The sequence below is a fragment of the Elaeis guineensis genome, chromosome 5 (assembly GCF_000442705.2).
Source record: "Elaeis guineensis isolate ETL-2024a chromosome 5, EG11, whole genome shotgun sequence".
Classification (NCBI taxonomy): domain Eukaryota; kingdom Viridiplantae; phylum Streptophyta; class Magnoliopsida; order Arecales; family Arecaceae; genus Elaeis; species Elaeis guineensis.
The window spans coordinates 109,001,123-109,020,045 of record NC_025997.2 but is presented as its reverse complement, the minus strand read 5'-3'; the positions used below and the strand labels follow the sequence as shown (position 1 = coordinate 109,020,045).

At 36.0% G+C, this 18,923-nt stretch overlaps 1 protein-coding gene across 6 annotated transcripts in view; it reads left to right on the top strand.

Annotated features, from left to right (window-relative positions):
* The first annotated feature begins 2,435 nt into the window (after window positions 1-2,435).
* Window positions 2,436-18,923, top strand: part of LOC105045394 (F-box/LRR-repeat protein 4) — a 30,625-nt gene continuing 14,137 nt past the window's right edge. For all 6 annotated transcript variants that reach the window (XM_073258066.1, XM_073258065.1, XM_073258063.1 and 3 more), the window contains exons 1-5: window positions 2,436-2,857; window positions 12,467-12,697; window positions 14,888-15,294; window positions 15,694-15,879; window positions 16,663-16,855. In XM_073258066.1, the coding sequence (XP_073114167.1) occupies window positions 2,573-2,857; window positions 12,467-12,697; window positions 14,888-15,294; window positions 15,694-15,879; window positions 16,663-16,855 (1,302 nt within the window). In that variant the 5' untranslated portion in view covers window positions 2,436-2,572. The remainder of the gene's footprint in view (window positions 2,858-12,466; window positions 12,698-14,887; window positions 15,295-15,693; window positions 15,880-16,662; window positions 16,856-18,923) is intronic.

Here is an 18,923-nt window from a genome sequence, read left to right as displayed (position 1 = left end):
TCTAAAAGGAAAAACTCAAAATTTTCCTAAAATTCTCCTCCAAGCATTTTAATGTTAGTTTTTAATTTTATCATGTAAATATTTTATCTCTTTATTATCATGATTTTTATTTTTGATCGTTGGGCTCCTAGTTACCAGCGATCATATGTCTCTAATCTTATTTTTATTTTTTGACCATTGGATTTTTTATTAAAGACCTTAATGAGTCAATAAAAATTCCACCTATCGTATTGGTTGACTATAAAATGGTCTTTTTAGGACCTAATTCAATAAGCCATCTAAAAGCCTTTCCTTCTTCTTTCTAAGCTTTCTTTATTCTACTATAATACTTTTTCTTCCTTTTCTTTCTAAGCTTTCTTTATTCTACCATAATATTTTTTTCTTCTTTTTTTGTGTACTAAAAAGTCTTCATCAATCTCCTTTACGATCGTACTTGCAAATGGAGGATACAGGCGTATCTTGAGCGATGTTTTTGGATTTCTTATACAAAAGAAAGAAATACGCCTTGGGATAGTACCTTGTATACTTTCGATTCTATCATTTTTTATTTTTTGTTATTCCATAAGTTATTTATAATTTTTCTACAATAAAGATTAGTTAATTTTGTTTAATCTTTTAACTTACATCAATAATTCTTAAAGACATGTTCCAACGGAATTGACTCTTGAAATGCCTCTCTTAGGGTATAGCCTAGAATCATGGCAAAATAGCTCATGAAGATCGTGGACGTGAACAACCATAAAAAAAAAAAATCCATGCAAGAGTGACACCAGGAGAGAATTATATATAAAATTCTTAAATTTAAAAAAAATAATTAAATCTTAATAATATATTTTATTATATTGATCAGCATTTCGAAATCTTAGTTCTAAAATATTGGCCAAGATCCCAAAAAATTTTGGATCTTTTATATAATAAACCTAGATCTCAATTTATCTCAATTAGCTTTATTTATTATTAGGTGACTTGGGCAACATGTTCGTGCTCGAAGACTTCTAGGTCGGTATAAACCAAGGTTTTGAGTTTGGTAACTCAGGTTGGACTGAGAAAATAAATATATATAATAAATAGATTGAGCTTAGGCTCGAGGATTAAAGTCGGCCATGCTTGCCTGGCTAGATTTTTAAAAATTTTTTTTTTTTTATTGCTTTGCCATGTTTGATATATTTATATATTTAATTGATAATTGTTGTTGATACATGAAATTAATGGGATTATAGACATTTTGTATGTTATAGATAACATTTAATTATCCATATTTAATGTTTCAAAAAATATCTTAAAACATATTTTGATATTTTTAAAAAAATTTGAAAATAATTAAAAAGTTCGAGATCTGCTCTAAAATCTAGAGAAAATCTTTGTGCACCACACGCGGTGTAGATATTGGCCCACGCAAACTCCCCCTTTATGCATTTAATGCGCATTGGCGCTGGGGGAGATTTGCACGGGCAATCACCACACGCAGTGCAGAAATTCTACACCGTATTTGGTGCACAAAGAAATTCTACATCGTACAAAGAAGTTTGCGCAGGGCGCTGTTCTTGTATGGGATAGAGGGGGAGGGGCCAGAAGTAGTGATGATGGTGGTGGCACTGTGCAGGCACGGGCACATCATGGCGAAGGAGACGGTGGAGGGCCACAGCGACGGCGGGGCGGTGGGGGATTGGACGAAATCACCATCGGAGAACTCCATTTTCGTGAATCTCTTGGCGCTATCATACCCCTCCAAGTTTTCTCTTTTTTGGACTTCACTTTAGAAGGTTAGATAGCAGTGGAGTTTTTGCTGGTCTTTTTTTGCTGAAAAAAGGATGGAGGAAAGGAACGAAAAGGATGATGTGGTAAGTTAGATACTATTTTTCTTCATAATTTCGGGCATATGTATCTCTATATATTGCAACAAATTATATAAAAATAGGATAAGTCATGATATATAGATTTTTAATAAATTTGATTTAAAGATATTTTAAAAATTTGATATTACATTATCTGTAATTTGATTGTCATATCAAACATGTCAATCAAGATTCTCAATAATTTTATTATAACATTATCTGTGTGTATCAAATATAGTAATCAATATTATTGATAATTTATTTAAATTATAGATAATATAGAACGTTAGTGATGCATTAAATGCAACCTAAAAGTAACGCTAAGGCTCAGAAGGTAGGCCGGAAAGTTGGATCGGCCCGGGCATGCGTCTATGCAAATTGTATTTGTCTTTTAAGCAAATCTAGGCCGAGCCCACTCGGCTTCGCCCATAGGTTTAATCTCGATCTTGCTCCCTTTAAAATTATTATTTTTAAGAGTAAACGTGGCAGAACGTGGCTGAAATAATTTTTATTTACGGAAAAGAAACAACTTCGCATGCGGACGCCGAGATATATATATATATATATATATAATAAAAATATAAAAGCTCCTTGTAAAGCACTTCTTTCCCTTCCTCTGCAATGCCATATCGGGCGGCTTCCGCTCTCGGCATTTCCACCGCTCTCTAGGGCTCTCCGCCTTCCCCCAATTCTCCTTCCTTCCCTCCACGATTTCGATCTCCAAATCACCCCCAGCCATGAGGGGTAGCGACCTGATCAACTCCAGGCTCCCCGACGAGCTGATCATGGACGTCTTCCAGCGACTCGAGGACAAATCGGATTGCGACGCGGTGTCCCTCGTGTGCCGGCGATGGAGGAAGCTCGAGCGCGCCACCCGCCGCACTATAAAGATCGGGGCGTCTGGGCCCGCCAATCAGCTGCTGGAGAATGTCGTCGAGCGGTTCAAGGGGCTCCAGAAGCTCTTCGTCGATGAGCGCCTTCCGGTGGTGTCTCTTAGCTCGCCGCGGGCGCCTCCGTCTAGGGTTCTTCCTTTGATCCTCTTTCTGCTTACATGATTGTGCGCTTCCTGACAAATTAATATGCAAATTAGCCTCCTTTTTTTGTTTCTGATGAGAAAGACGCTTTCTTTTTGGAAAGATTTTAAGGTTACCTGATGTTTCAAGGAATCCAGGTACTGTTATGATTTGTAATCGAGACTGAACCTAGAATTATTGTAGAATTATGGTGGGAGATCGTTGAATAGGAAAAAGGTCAAATTATCGAAAATACCGCTTTGCCAATCTTGAGTACGAGCATATATTGATGGCGGTGGTCTCAAGGACGTTGGATAAGTTTGGTCCTATATGCAGATCAGGGTGATAATATAAACTTACTGTATGAGTATGGTCGTGAAAAAACAACATTCATGTAGTCTAACTCTTCAGCTATGTGTGAATTGGGGCTTGACCGATTGTCATAATACTCAGCTTAGCAAGTAGCTACCAGAAGATCAAGTCTTGAGTCTTGGATGGTGCATATAGTGTGGGTGGATTCCCATCCCTTACTGTCAAAGAAAAAAAGATTCTTTAGTTACACAAAGATCCATAAGATGAGTAAGCTGTCAAAGGCATGAATGATACATTCTGGAAAAAAGGAATACGTGGATGATAGTTACAAAAGCTGGTTAATAAATTAAGGATTTTAGTGGGTCAGATGGGCACTTTTGTTGTTTTTTTGGGTGTTACGTATAGAGAAAGTTTGGAATTAGCATGATAAGGAAGATTCATTACAACAATTTTTAATTTGTGTGGAAGGAAAAAAAAGGAAGTTGCTGATAGAATGTGTTATTTGTCCTTCTTATGAAACTAGTATGCATTGCCAATGAGGTAACCTGTGATTGGTAAAATAAATATGACGCTAGAGATAAAATGTTAATTTTGCTGTATATAGGATATTTTTCTCTAGCCATAAAAATGGTTTGGACTTGCCCTGTTTATATTTGAGGATCTGTGTGCACATGCATTTAGTCTGACATTGGTTGTGCATTCGGAAAATCTTTGATATTTAAGTAGGTCAAAGATCTCAAATAATGACTTTTGGCCAGTCTTATTGGATGATGTAATTGGGCATTACAGATAGTATCAGAGAGGACTCAGCCAAGACCCATGTGTGGCTCAGGGACAATGCAGCATAAGCTCTTTTTGGGTTGATCATGAATTGGTCATGGTATATTTGTTTTTGATTGGACTCTTTCTTGTTAAGGACACCAAATTTTATATGGAGGGAGTGTGTGAGAACCTGTGTGGGCGTTTTTTGTCCCACATTTGTTGTGCATTATGGAGATATTGGGTACCTAAGTAGGGCCAAGGATCCAAATAATAACTTCTAGTAGCCTTCTTGGATAAGATCCTGGATTTTTACATGATGCTTTAGAGTGGATAAATATTCATTGTTGATTTTTTTTCAGAATTGGTAGAAATTGGTTCATTTTCAAAGCTAGCCTTTGCAGTAATATATTGTGTGCTTAGTGGTTTTGTTAGTCAATATTAGGCTTTTAAAGCATGGGATGTAAAATGAAGTGTTAATGGTGATAAACAGGTATTGTGATTGACAAATACAACCTGTTCAATAAACAGGGGACAACATGGCTAACTTATTAAACCTACTCAACTTTGTCAAGCCAGATCCCACTTGGTTCACTTGACACTGACACAGTTATCTGATTAATGATTTACTGTTAGTTCACTAATTTCGCATATTTTGTATACATGTTGCTCTGTGTAATATTCCACAATAGGAACTTTTAAGATATGATTGCACCTGTATAAACAAAAAATGGTTTGGTATTTAGGTCAGTTACCAGTCTCAGGTCATGATCATGTTAAACTGATTGAACAGGTCAATTCAGTTCAGGCCTGTCAAGTAGCTAAACACGAACACGACCTGTTCAATAAACAGTTATCTGGGTAAATCTGTTTATGGCAAACATGATCATTCTCCATCTAAACATGCGACTTTGTGCTAGGTTCTGGTCAGGTTGGCAGGTTGGGTCAGGGAATCCTTATGACATTCTTCTGACCCATTTGAAAGCTCTATTATCATAACTGAACCCATGGTTGTCTGGGTGATTCTATGAGGTTATAGTATGGTTTGTGGTGATTATAAATCATTGTGTATCTATAGCAAAGCTAATCAACTTGCTGATTGGTTGGCAGAATATGGATCATTGACTACTAATTGAGTTGTCTGGTGTAATAATTTTTCACCATAGCTGATCAAATTTGTGTAGGAAGATATACAATGAAATGTGCATGAATGTTTCTCAGGGGTGTCCCCTTTTCAGCAAGTGGGAAGTCAGCAAGATATATTGCCAATGATGTTCGGCATCCATGAGAGAACCATATGATTAGAACGGGATAATTGTGTGATGATGAAGATGGCACTTTAGGATTGAACCTTCATTAATACCCCCATTGCTTTGAGAATTAAACATCATACTCGTAGCATGAAGTCAAGTCAACATAGTAATTGATTGTTGAGAGGCCTTGTGATCAACGTGATCTTGGATTTTCTGAATGACGCAGAAAGCAAGGGTTGGAAGCATCCGTGGGATTCTTTTCCATAATGGTAGAGCCCTTGAGAAAAAGAATTAAGAGCAAGACAGATTTACAAGCTATGGTTGTTAGCATGGGCTTGCTAGCTTGGCATGCTGAGAAGAGTGTATAGAGGCCATGGAATGTGGAGGCTATGTAGGCCTGATTAAGCACATTCTAGTCACTTGGTGGTAGCAGATTAGCTCCTTGTAGAGATGGCCTCAATTAATGGGCCCTTATGTAGAAAAGGAAGCACAGTTAAAGGTGTGGAACTTTATAAAATAAAGGAAATAAGAGAGCTTTCATGAGTTTATTTTCATATTGTGCTTTAGTAGCATAATAATGGGTGTTTGCGTTTGACTACTAGTCTTCACTGGTGGGAATGTATACGTAGTAATTTTCTAATAGTAATTCCTTCATTAATGTGATTTTGTTCTGTATAAATATGCTAAATATGGCTGCCATACATAGTAGAATGCTATAGGATTGCTCGTTCCCATTAAACATAAACAACTGATCAGGCTCATTTCTTGTTGCTGAAAATTATCATCCTGATCACATGCTTTAGTGTTCATTGTATTGATTCTGACATGAATTGAATGCCACTACTATCTTGTTGTTGAATTGAATGTATCCCATGAACTACCGATCTACCTTACAACATCATGAGAGCTTCATGGCAGAACATTGCATCATAGTTTGTCTCCATCTTTTCTTGTTGCTGCACATCTTTGAAATCCCAGGATGAGTTGACTGAAATAGAATCTAAACTTGTATGTAGATAGTTGTACACCCAAAGTGCTGTTGAAGTGTTTTCATTCTGTTGAAGAATCCTACCCCATCTAATTCTGTGATGTTTGATAATGACATGCACTTTTTGACAAATGCCTTTTACACGTGTAGTAGTTGTGGATGGTTGCAGACCTAGAATAAAAGATTAATTATCTTTTGAAGTGAAAACATGGTAAAGCATGAGATTATGAAGTGTAAGAATGACTTGGGCATGTGCATGGATTATACTTATGTGCAAATAGTATGAATCAGAAGGCTCCGACACCCTGTCTCCTCACTAAGAATTTCCCCTGTATTGCGGGTGAGCTGCATATGACAGGACGGGTACTTTATGCCACCAGGCCTGTGAATCACACCAATTCCTTTGATGACACCAACTCTTATGCTATGCGGGTATCAAGGTCAGCTGTGCAGCATTACTCCTTAATTTAAGGAAATTTCTCGTAGAAGGATACCCCATAAATGACTAACAGCTGGTGTAACATATGGGAGATATCAGTCAAGGTTTTAGTTATAGAAAGAAATAATTAGGAAGGTAAAGGATTTCAATGATGAGTAAAGTCAAATATGGACAAAAGATAGGGTGTTATTTGTTCGATTGTCATTGTGGATGTAAATGAGGGCTGAAAATGGATTGGATATGTTAGGTATTAGCGTATCCATGTCCATATCCATTTTTTTTGACTACTATGAACATGAGTATTAATTGAACACTAAAATTTGTACGCATATTTGTTTTAAGCAGATTAGGATATGAATTGAATATTGATGTGTACAAATACTAAAGCTGTATAGATCGGATGGTTAAATTTTATAGATCAAATTTTACGCCACTTATTTTTTTAGACTCATTCTAAGCATAAAAACCTCCCATTTCTTTTTTTTTTTAAGAACATACAGGTGATAGTAAAAATATGAACCAAAAGATATAATTGATCATCAAACTTTTCTAGTGAATCATAATGATTCTGTTTAGGATGCTGCCTACCAAATCAAAGATGTCACTATATGAAGAGAAGGTTAAACTAAAGATACATAGATGTTGTCACTTATTTTGCTTTGGAATTTATGGGCCTATATGAAACTAAATGTGATTGCAAAAGAATTGGATATCAAATAAAGATCAGATATTGGTAAATTCATATCCCATATGTTTTTTTAAATGGATACATATATTCTTTGGAATTTGGATACTATAATTCTAATCCATTTATGGATAGGTTTGGGTACAGAAATGGATCCAAATGGGTAATACTCAATAAATTTTCACTTCTAATGTAAATGCACTGACCTTCCCTTGTCTTACCTCACTCTCTTCAAACTTTTATTATGGTCCTTTCCACTTTGAGAGCTCCCTTCCATTGCCATCTAGGGTTATTAGCATTTGTTTGGTTCTAAATCCTTTGACCACTATCAGATCCCGCCAGCAATAAGGGTTGCAATCTCATTGATGCCAAGCTCCTGGAAGAGTTGATCATTACGGTCTTTAAGCGGCTTGAGACCAAATCTGATCATGATGCATGCTCCCTAGTGTCTTGAAAGTGGCTTGGGCTTGAACATGTATCTCCTTGCACGATAACAATTGTATCATCTGGGTATGCTGACCAATTTGTGGAGCTCATTATTGATCTTTTCATAGGAATCCAGAACCTCTTCACTAATAGACATTTTGAATTGGCCTTTCTGCTAGAACCAAGTTCCCATATCATGAGGTTTTGTCCTACAATCCTTCATCTGCTTTCAAAATTATGCTCTTATTTAGCAAATTGATCTTAAATTAGTTTCTTATTGATGTTTTCAAAAAGAAAATTCCTTTTTGTGGATGATTTTTATAATTTAGATGAGACCTATGAATTTGCCTTTTCCTATAGCAGAAATAGAATCTTGAGGAAGAATGAGGATTGAGGTATTGTTCGTGAAGTTCTTGCACACTCAGTATGTAATGTATTGGCTGGGTATGGCATGTAGCACCACTATGGATGATTCGCTGGTACAACTGACTCCATACCTAGCCATACTATCCCGAACCAATCTTTATTATTTGATATATATATATATTTTTTGACTTATTTGATTTGACCCTGTAGTTGTCAACGTCTTACTTGCACTACCTCCTTACAAAACTGTGTATGTATCGACTGACCAACACAGGCAGATGATCGATTTTTAAATCCTTAGGAGTATATGTTGATGACAGAGGTATCAAGGATTTTGGGCAAGTTCAATCCTATTTCTGAGGCGAACTAAATCGAACAACTTATCATGGGATTTTGAAAAAATGTTGTTGAATACAAAAAGGTTATTATCTTAAAATCTCAACTTCATTGCAGAGGATAACCTGGTTAATCAGCAATGTGGTAATCTATGTAATGTTAGTTTTGGAAGGCACAATTCATACATTTTGAAAAGTTGGTGTTTAAGGAAGAATACATGGAGCTACTTGCAAAAAAACTATTACAAAATGATTTAGGTGGATCTCTTCATATGGGTACTTTCTCCTTTCTTAATCAGGTGTTATGGAAAGAGTATGAACCTGGTCATGGCATTATAAGGAAGTTGAGTTACATGAATGCCAAATTAGTGTTAGAAAAAGTGGATGCTGATATGGTTTATTTGCCGACCTTAAAAGAAATAATGCTTGCAACAAGGTAATGCACAATGAGTTGAACCAGAATTGTTAAAATTGAGAGATGACATTTCTTTTGAAATTCTGTTTGCAGTGCGTCTAGAATATGCATCTTCAACTGGAAAAGAAAAGGTTTGGACTTGCATCGAGTTCATGTTTAGCAATCGATAAGATTTTGCTTTCCCTACCCAACACCAACCCTAGCTTTGGAAATAGTTTCATTTGTGCAGCTAGCCTTCTAATGTTCTGAAGGTATATGGTATGCTTGATGATCTAATAGTCAACATTGGACATTTTAAGCTTGAATACAAACTAAAGACTTAGACCGCATGGGATGGGTCTGTTCCGACTATTCCGTGGAATGTGATGTGCCATGCCACAGTGGATGTCCCGTCCCACCACATCCTGGTGATCAGTGGTACTGCTTATTGCGAGTTAGAATTTTTTGTTTTAAAGCATCTGAGTCTGGTGCTCAGTGGTACTGCTTATTGAGAGTCAGAATTTTTTGTTTTAAAGCATCTGAGTATATTTGTTCCTTGTGTTCTGCTCTCATGGATTTAAAAGCCATGCCAAACCAGTCTCCCCTCCCCCCCCAACAACAAACACACACACACACATGAAAAAGAGAAAAAGAAAAGCGAGAGAAAACTTAATAGATGATGTGACAACCTAGTGAAGGGTGTTGGTATTGTTACAGTACAGTACATTCCCGCTGGCATGAACCGGCACACATTATTACTTGAAACCTTGGTCTAAGGAGTGCATCTAGAATCTTGTTGTAAATTAAAATGCTAGCTTGAGAAGGTAAAATTGCTAGTTTTGGAAGGAACAGTTGTCTGGCTTTTGCTAGAGTTCACTTATGTGGAAATAATATTTGGGTAAGATGTAAATGAGAGGAGGTTGTGCAAACCAGGCATAACAGCTTATATGATAATTGAGCCGTGTTCAAGTTCAGGTGATTTGGTTCCAAGCCATACTTGCTCTGTAATGAAAAACTCACTTAAGGGCTTTAGCAAGAGTCTATGATCTGCCAAGGCCTCCGCACATACACCTTGATGTACTTTTCACTATAACTTGCAATCTGACAACTGAGGCATTCTTTTTTCTGTAAAATATGATGGTATTTGGTACATTAGTATGAGAACTAGACATTTTTGTTTATCAACGGTAGAGAAAATAATTTCTAGTTTTTTTGGAATCTATATTACAAGCTTAATTGAGCTGAACGCAGAGGCTGGACCATTCTCCGTCTCGGCTTTTTTGTTAATAAGTGAACATCTCATGAACTTCCTGGATCCTTTTGGAACTCTTCCTGAGACGAGTAGCAGTTTGTGCCATGGAACTAGTGCTTGAGTTAAAGGAAGATGTTTTAAGTCTGTATTAGCCTATTAGGGTTGCAAAATTTCATTGTGTCTTGCTCTTAACTCCCAAAGGCATTAACTGGAAAGGTTGTCAATCCAATAGAAAAATTTCTGCTTCAATCTGATAAAGATACTGATGTACATGACAAATGTGGTCATATTATATTTTTGGATTTTGTTCCTTTTCTTTTGTAGTGCGAAAACTACTTTGGATGGGCTCTTTGATTTGAAAAATTAAGATATTGGCATACTATAGATGGTGTTGAAACTTTACATAACCATAACTCTAACTATAATCATCCAGCCCTTTCCAACTCATTATCATCTTTATATATCCTCACTCACCAAGAATTCCTATTTATGAATTGAGAGTTAACTCTGATTTTTGCAACGTTTCCCTTTTTAATATACATATTCTAGTGCAGAATTAATTGAAAGTTGATTAAGTTGTTGGTTTTTCTTTATAGAACTGATCAGCAATATCTTAGAAATCCATGTGATAGACAGAGTGGACATATGCATCTATATTGTACTAATATTAGTAAATGTTCTGCTGATAAAATTTTATTCCCATATGTAAACAAACATCGACTTTGTCCTCTTCTTGATTCTTTGCATTATCTTTTTGTGTTTCTTCATTTGTTCTTTGACATTCAAAATCCTAGATGTTTGTTATTATGGGTGTAAAAGCTTTAAATGAATAATGATTGAATGCATTGTATTTCTATATATATATATATATGTTTAGAAAGCTGATTCAGGCAAGATTCATAGGATGATTCTGTGGAGTGGCAATATGCAAAGAGGAGCAATTTATACAGATATCTATATAATAATAGTAAAGTGATACACGGATATTAGGGGTGGCATTTCGTGTTGGTACGTAAGATTATAGAATAATCTACCGCAATGCCACATGTCAAGTTTTATTTTTTTTATTTTTTAAGTACAAATAGTATGATAAAAAAATAAAGAATATTTTAAATTATTATCTATCTATCTATCTATATGCTAATAGCAAAGCGATATATGGGCATTTACTAAGTATAGCAACCTTCACTGATTTGGGAGGCCATCTTTGGAAAGAAGAACTCTCAGAAACCCTTTTGATCTCATCATGAGATTAATTGGTGAGAGCAACCTTTAATGTAAAATGTTATCATTATTATTAATTAAATCCCTGCAACGCGGGGGTTGAGTGCTAGTTGAGTATTGTATCCCCATTCTAAGTCAAGCTTAGACTCCAAAATGGGGGGAAAGTCCGATGCGGGATGAAAAGCTAGAACTGGAAAACACTTAGCAGACTTAAGAATTGGCGCAAATGAATATGTTATCTAATTGTTCCAAATATGTTAGTTCTTAAGCACAAAAAGCAACTTAATTTTGAGAAACCATCAAAAATTCATTGTATATATACTCTTATGGTCTATATCTTATTATACGTTTAGTCCATGGTTCTTTTTGCATGTACATACACAAATTGGTATAGTATGAGCCTGGTTCTGGTTTTAATTATATACACAGCAATTTAGGCTGTGACACAAGCTATTTGATGGGTGTTCTATCACCATCATCTCTAGCAGTCAGAATGCTGAATAGGTTCCTAACATGCATTATAGATTTATCTATTTAGTTAGGATTTAGGAGAAATGATAGCAGTGTCTTCTTAGACAAATGTTAGCATATCACATTCTGGATTATTAGTTTGACAAAAGATAATGCCTCCATATTTTTTTATTCTTTTAGATCCAGTCAACTCAGCATGTATTATTGAATTTGTTAAATCTTTCTTATTTTATCTTCTTCTAGGATTTTTCCTGCAGTTGCTGTAGTGTGTTCCACTTCTGTTCCACTTCTTACACTGACAACTAATCAGTAATCATTTATTACGTCTCATGCTCGTTATGGGACCCATCAAGTTTGGCATGCATACCTCTACCACCTTGCTATCATCGTGTCTATGTGCAGAAGCTTATTTACTTACAGGACATCCTACGTGTTTCATTGCATAAGAGGAAATCTAAGGGAAGAAAATAGATCCTATCTTTCAGCTACATATTTTTATTGACAGGGTGAATTTGGTCATTTCCTGCCCTGGTAGCATTTGTCAAAGGATGTCTGATTTATTTATTACATTGTTTTGAACTAATGCAAAACTATTGTATCTCCTTTTCCTATAGGCTAATCTAGCCTTTCAAAGTTATTCTCTGCTGAACTTTATTTCTAACATTGCGCCCATTAGCTAATTGCTAACTTACAGTGTTGGGATTCATTATGCAGAGAAAGAGACACTCTAGCCCACCAATGCAATTTCGTCATCTGGCTGAAAGCAGTGAGTCTGAAGAAACTGAACTAGATCGATTCAGTCTATCTGATGCTGGTCTGGCTGCTGTTGCCAAGGGCTGCAAAGGACTTGAGAAACTTAGCTTAATCTGGTGTTCTAGCGTAACATCTTTGGGTCTGACAACCGTTGCTCAGAACTGCAAAAATTTAAAATCCTTGGACCTGCAGGTATGTCTTCTGTTATATATATATATATATATATATATAACTATAACTGATAGCTATTAGTCATCATTAGATATTGTAGTTTTGATTCTATGTTTTGATCTTAACGTTGAAAGCAATGGCATTCTCACCATATTTCTCAAAAGAGAGATTGCTGATAAACAAAGTTCACTCTTTAATCTAATCTTTTAAGACTGGGCCATTTCTTTTGTATCAAAATTGTGAAGTTATATCCTCTTTAGGAGAAATTTTGAAATAAATCTGACCTTGAAGCATATAAATGCTTCATGTCCAACTTCATCTTGCTAGAAATCTCCATGAATTACTCTTTCTCTTCTCATCACTATTTGTGCTGTTATGTATGTACATGAATAGATGATATATGTTTATATGAATGTGGGATCATGATTCTTGCATGTAATTTGGCATGGAGATTACTTGTCATTATGTTGATATTGATGAGTTGATCTTTGGATGTTGAATCATCTATACTTTGAAAAATGATCTCTATTCTATGTTTGTACAAATATATGTTTAACTTAACGCATTAGATGGATTTTACTGCTTTAACAGAGGGACTTGTAAAGCAAGAGAAGGTAAAAGAAGGAAATTAAGAAAAGAGAATCATCATTCTTCAAATCGTCTATGACTAGGATGGTGGCCATGTTGAAGGCTTCTCTTTTTCCCTTCACCACATCATCAAATGATGATATCCTTAAATGGGAATAACTGTTGGACAAGGGACTAACCGCATAAAAGGATAGACAATTTGTAGAAGTTGGTCATGCACTTTGACTTTGATAGGGACTTGTTCACACCAAAAAAAATAGAAAGAGTTGACAAACGCATAATCAAAATGCCTAATAAACTGACTCTGATGATCCATTCTATAGTTTACCCAGCTGATCTGTGTGTCTGTTGTCATAAGTGATTTCTTGGCCACACCTACTGACATGAAAAAGGTTATCTTATGTGAAGTGAATGCAACATTAACCTATATAACAATATGTGGCATGGTGGCAGGCAGATTGATCTTGTTCAAAAATTGGAGTGGGTAATGGCTAATGGGTGAACGCTGAAGGAGTTCACAATAATATTGTAGACTTTTGCTGTTGATTTTCCTGAAAAATGAGGACAAAACTGTTTTTTCTATTGGGTATTTTTGGTTTATTAGCTGTTGAAACATACTCTCCGGAAGGTAGTAATGTATTAGATGAGGTTATCAAAATATCAAAGAATAGGAATTCCTTCTGAATATTAAGTAGTGATGTTTATAATCTATAGGATGCCTCTATGAAGATTATCTAGTAGTTTTCTCATCATTTTGTTTTATGAAGTTTTGACTCAAGTTTCCTTCCTCTGTTGCTTGTGAAGATACATGAATAGAAAAGTGTTTTGATCTTGTAGCCAATGCAATCATACTGTTATTTAGGTTTGTAGCCAATGCAATCATACTGTTATTTAGGTACTGCACAGCCATCTTTGTTGAGCATGTCATGGCATTGGCATTGTATATTGTAGGTTTTAGTCATGTGCAGTGTTTTAATAGTGGCTGCAGCCATCTTTGCACAGCACAATGCATGCAGTATGCGATATGCATATGCCAACACGTGTTTAGTATTTTTTTAACTAAATAAAAATAAATAGGATATATTAAATAAAATAAGAAAACAATAGTGATAGTAATTTTTCTGGGTAGTAAATATTAATATTAATAAAAGTAACATCTAACAATTAGTTCTCATTATTTGGTACTTGTTACTAATGGTTATAATTATGACATAATTGAAACACACATTCGACCTGACCATCAGTTTGAACATGCTTCATCGGCATAAGCCCAAGAGACTTGGGCACATATTTGGCTGCATAATGCTAAGCCCGTCACATATGCAGCTGTACAATGCTACTCGAGCCTCACATATGGCTGCATAGTGCCAAGTCGACTGTCTTTTCAGCCCCTATGTGGTGTAACTGCATATAGGCAATGTGATGTGGTTAGGAGACTGCATATGTACATATTGTAGATTATTCTGCCTTTATGATGTGGAAAATAAGTAACTTATATGATATTGTAGACTATTCTGCCTTTTCGTTTGCTTTGTTACTTTCTGTAGAAATTGGGTACCTTAATGCTTGCTTTGAAAGTTTTTTTGGCACAGAAATGCTTGAGTTATTCCTCTTTTTCTACAGGGTTGTTATGTTCGAGATGAAGGACTTATTGCTGTTGGCCAGAATTGCAAGCAACTTGAAGATTTGAATTTACGTTTTTGTGAAGGCTTGACTGACACAGGTTTGGTTGGATTAGCTGAAGGTTGTGGGCGTTCATTAAAATCTCTTGGCATTGCGGCATGTGCTTGGATTACTGATAAATCTTTGGAAGCCGTTGCATCTAACTGCACTTTTCTAGAAACCCTATCATTGGACTCAGAAAACATAAGAAATCAAGGAATAATTTCTGTAGCCAAAGGTTGCCGATCTTTGAAGGCTTTGAAGCTGCAATGCATAAATGTAGTGGATGAAGCTTTGCTGGCCGTGGGCTCATTCTGTTCTTCATTAGAATTGTTGGCTCTGTACAGCTTCCAGCGATTTACAGACAAGTATTATACCATGTCTTCTCATTTCATTCCTTTTGTTGAACATTGGAAATTTTGAGTTTTTGTGAACTGTTATTTTTCGGTTTGTTGCTGTGAGCTGGCTTCTTGGACTGCACAGGGAACTTTACAGCGGTTGTTGGACTGGTTGAATTTGCTTTGCAGAATTTATATAGGAGGCCTAGGAATTTCCACTACATTTTTGTGAATTCCCTGCAAATGCACATGATTTGCACATGAATGTTTGATAACTGATTGCGAGTTTACAAATTACTTTGTTTGCTTTGATACATTTTATTGATCAATTGTTGGTTGCTTCTCTTTGTTTCTTTTTTCCTCCCTTTTCATTCCAATGGCTCAATAGTTGGACAATTACATGTTCCTTTTTTATTTTGCATCCTGTAGGAGCCTTTCTGCTATCGGACATGGGTGCAAGAATCTTAGAGATCTCACTCTTAGTGATTGTTATTTCCTAAGTGATAAGAGTCTAGAAGATGTAGCCCATGGCTGTACCAAAATGACACATTTGGAGATTAATGGCTGCCACAATATTGGAACATCTGGACTGGAACATATTGGACGGTCATGCCCGTATGTCTTCTTTTCATAGCTGTTCTCTAGTTTATTTTCTATACTGATGTCTATTTTTTGCTGCCTAACATTTTATGTTAATTACTATTATGCCATATATCTCTGTGTCTTTTGAATTACACTTTTTGCTTATCTCTAATCAAATCAAGACTATGAAAAGATATCTCTTGAAGGCTGTTCTCTAAGTGCATGGAATCTCTAATCAATCTGATCTTAAAGAAACTCGTATTTTTTAGAAATCTAAAATAATTATGACACAAATATATTTATATAATGACAGATTGATTCCCATCTTTCCTTGAAAACACGCCATGGAACTCTGTGCTCTTACAGTTTACTTCTATAGTAGCATGTTGCTAGATGTCCTCAGATTCGCTTCATTAATTATCATGCTCATTATGAAAAGAGGACACGATCTTTAAGTCAAGTTTAAAATTATTGAGTAAATCATGATCTTTAGATATTTTTAACCTAAATGTATTCGAGTTGTAACTAAATCAAATAATAAGTTAAAAAAAAACACGTAAATTGGAGGTATCACCTCTAGACTTAAAATGATATCAGGAACTGCAGAAAACGGGCTTCAATCAAGGTCTGAAATTCTTAAGTTATAAATGTTTGCATGTCTAAACAAATTGGTAGTTATACTGGGATGCATGTGTATAATGTATGCTAATTTGTTTTACTTTTCATTCATCATTTATGAATATATTTCATCTCTCTCTTTCTCTCTTTTATAACTTAAATCTCAATATTAACTACTGTTCGACAATGTGGAAACAGAGGCCTATTGGAGCTAGCTTTGTTGTATTGCCCAAGGATTGGTAATAGTGCTCTTCTCGAAGTTGGCAGAAGCTGCTCGCATTTGCAAGCTCTACATTTGGTAGATTGTTCAAGCATAAATGATGAGGCAATATGCAATGTAGCTAAAGGTTGCAGGAACCTAAGGAAACTTCATATCCGCCGTTGTTATGAGGTAAAACTTATTATTTCTGTTAAAAACCTCTCCTTTTTGTCACTTATAATTCTTCTGTCTTCAGATTTAGCAGATGGTAGCTTTCAAATCAAATAGTTGTTGTAGAATGAATTAAATTATTGTATATGTTGGAGGATAACTCCTGATGCATATTTTAGAGTAGTAGAATCATCAAGATTATCAATTTCGCTTGGTTGTCAATAATAATGCAATTTAAAATTCAAGAATTCAAGTCTCCAGAGCTTAATTTTATTTTAGTAGTAAAAGAAAATAAATGATCAACTAAAATATTAATTGACTAATGTGATATTGATAACCATGTACTATTGCTCCAAAAATACTTCTCTAACTGTGGATCTCTTGGAGACACTAGATGAATAAAAAATACAGAACAAGAGTCTGACCTTAATTTGAGGATGAGATGTTCTGTTTGTATGCATATTGCAAATTTACCATGATCAATTTAAATATATAACTTTCTTATTTTGATAAATTCTTGCTTGTGGTTATGACTTAAGTTAAACATTACATTTTAGAGTCTACTAATTGAATCATTATCTCTCAATGTTCCAGATTTGAGCTTAAATATTAGCTTGATCAGCAGGCTGTCATCTGTCCATTGTCTAGTCTCTAGACCAGCCCGTACTAAATCATGGTTGGGTGCAGTCCAGACTAGCAATCCTTCCTCAATTGCCCCAGTCCCACTTGCCACTTACCAGTCTATTTCCTCAGTTTACTCAAGCCCAGCCCTATGTTCATGAATATTGCAGAAATCAATTATCAGTCTAGTTCCTCAATCCCTGCCTGAGGCCCACGAGCCAATTCCCGCCCTAGCTCCTCAGCTCACTCAAGCTCAGCCAGATATGAAGCCAGATCTGGTCATGCGAAATCAGAAGATGGTGATACAGGAACCAAAATTGGGCCGTTAAATCTTAAATGTGATCTACAAATCCAAAAAAAAAAAAAAAGCTTTCGGAGGCCATTTGTGTTAAGTATCAAGTGGTTACAATTGGGCATTGTATGTGCTGTTCAAACAATCCATTTGTGACCGCTGGATGCATTGGCATGGGGTCTTGAAAGTGCATGAATTTTGGTTTACACGTAGAGGTGGTAGATCATATCTGGTGGCTTGGGTCTTTGTTTTTAGATATTGGTTCTAGCTGACAGGAGAGCCTAGTTCACCTCTCTCTCTCTCTCTCTCTCTCTCTCATGGTTCCCTATCTTGCTTCTCTTGGGAAAAAGCGATTTTAGAACTTAGAACAAGCTTTAGTGTGGTATCTTGTCTCAGTTCTTTATCTGTTCTCAAATTATTGGATCATCAGTTCACTTTTCAGATTAATGTCACTAGATGACAATCATGTCTTGTGACTTGGCATTAATGGGTGTGTGCTTATGGGATAAGCAAGAGGCTTTCTTAAAGGCAAAAAAAAAAAGGGAACACTGAATGATGTCAGATGAAAGGTGCTAAAATCATGTGAATCTCCAAAGAATATCAAGGGACTTCAGGATTCTTTTGGTTCTATATTTTGGGATGTCTCTAGCATCACCTAAAATTCTGTAGAATCTCAAAGGTGATCAAGGGAAAACTTGGTGGTTCCTATCCAACGCATGGTGTAATTCTAAGGCCTATTTTTGATATATATAAAGGGCGATATTTCATGTATAACCATTGGTTCCTGTGCAAGGCTCCAAGTCGTTGTTTTTTTTACACCAAGGTTCGCGGACTCGGTACCGGAACCTATGCCTATTGCCAGCTAGTACGGTACTATACCGTACAGTACCATACTGACAATAAAAAAATCGAAAAAAATTTCATCCAACGGCAAAAAAAAGAATGAAAACTGAGCCGAACCGGACTGAATCTGCACCGTACTGCACCGCACCGCACCGGACCAAACCGTCCGATTTTGAGTGGTTCGGTTCAGGCTATTTTCCAAAAATCCGATCTGAACCGGATCGATTTCTTACTGGTATGGTACAGTATGGGGTGTACTGGCCGGTTCGGGCCACTACGGAATACCATGCTTTACACTGGCTTTCTTGTGCTCTTTGGTTCTCCTTTTGTAAG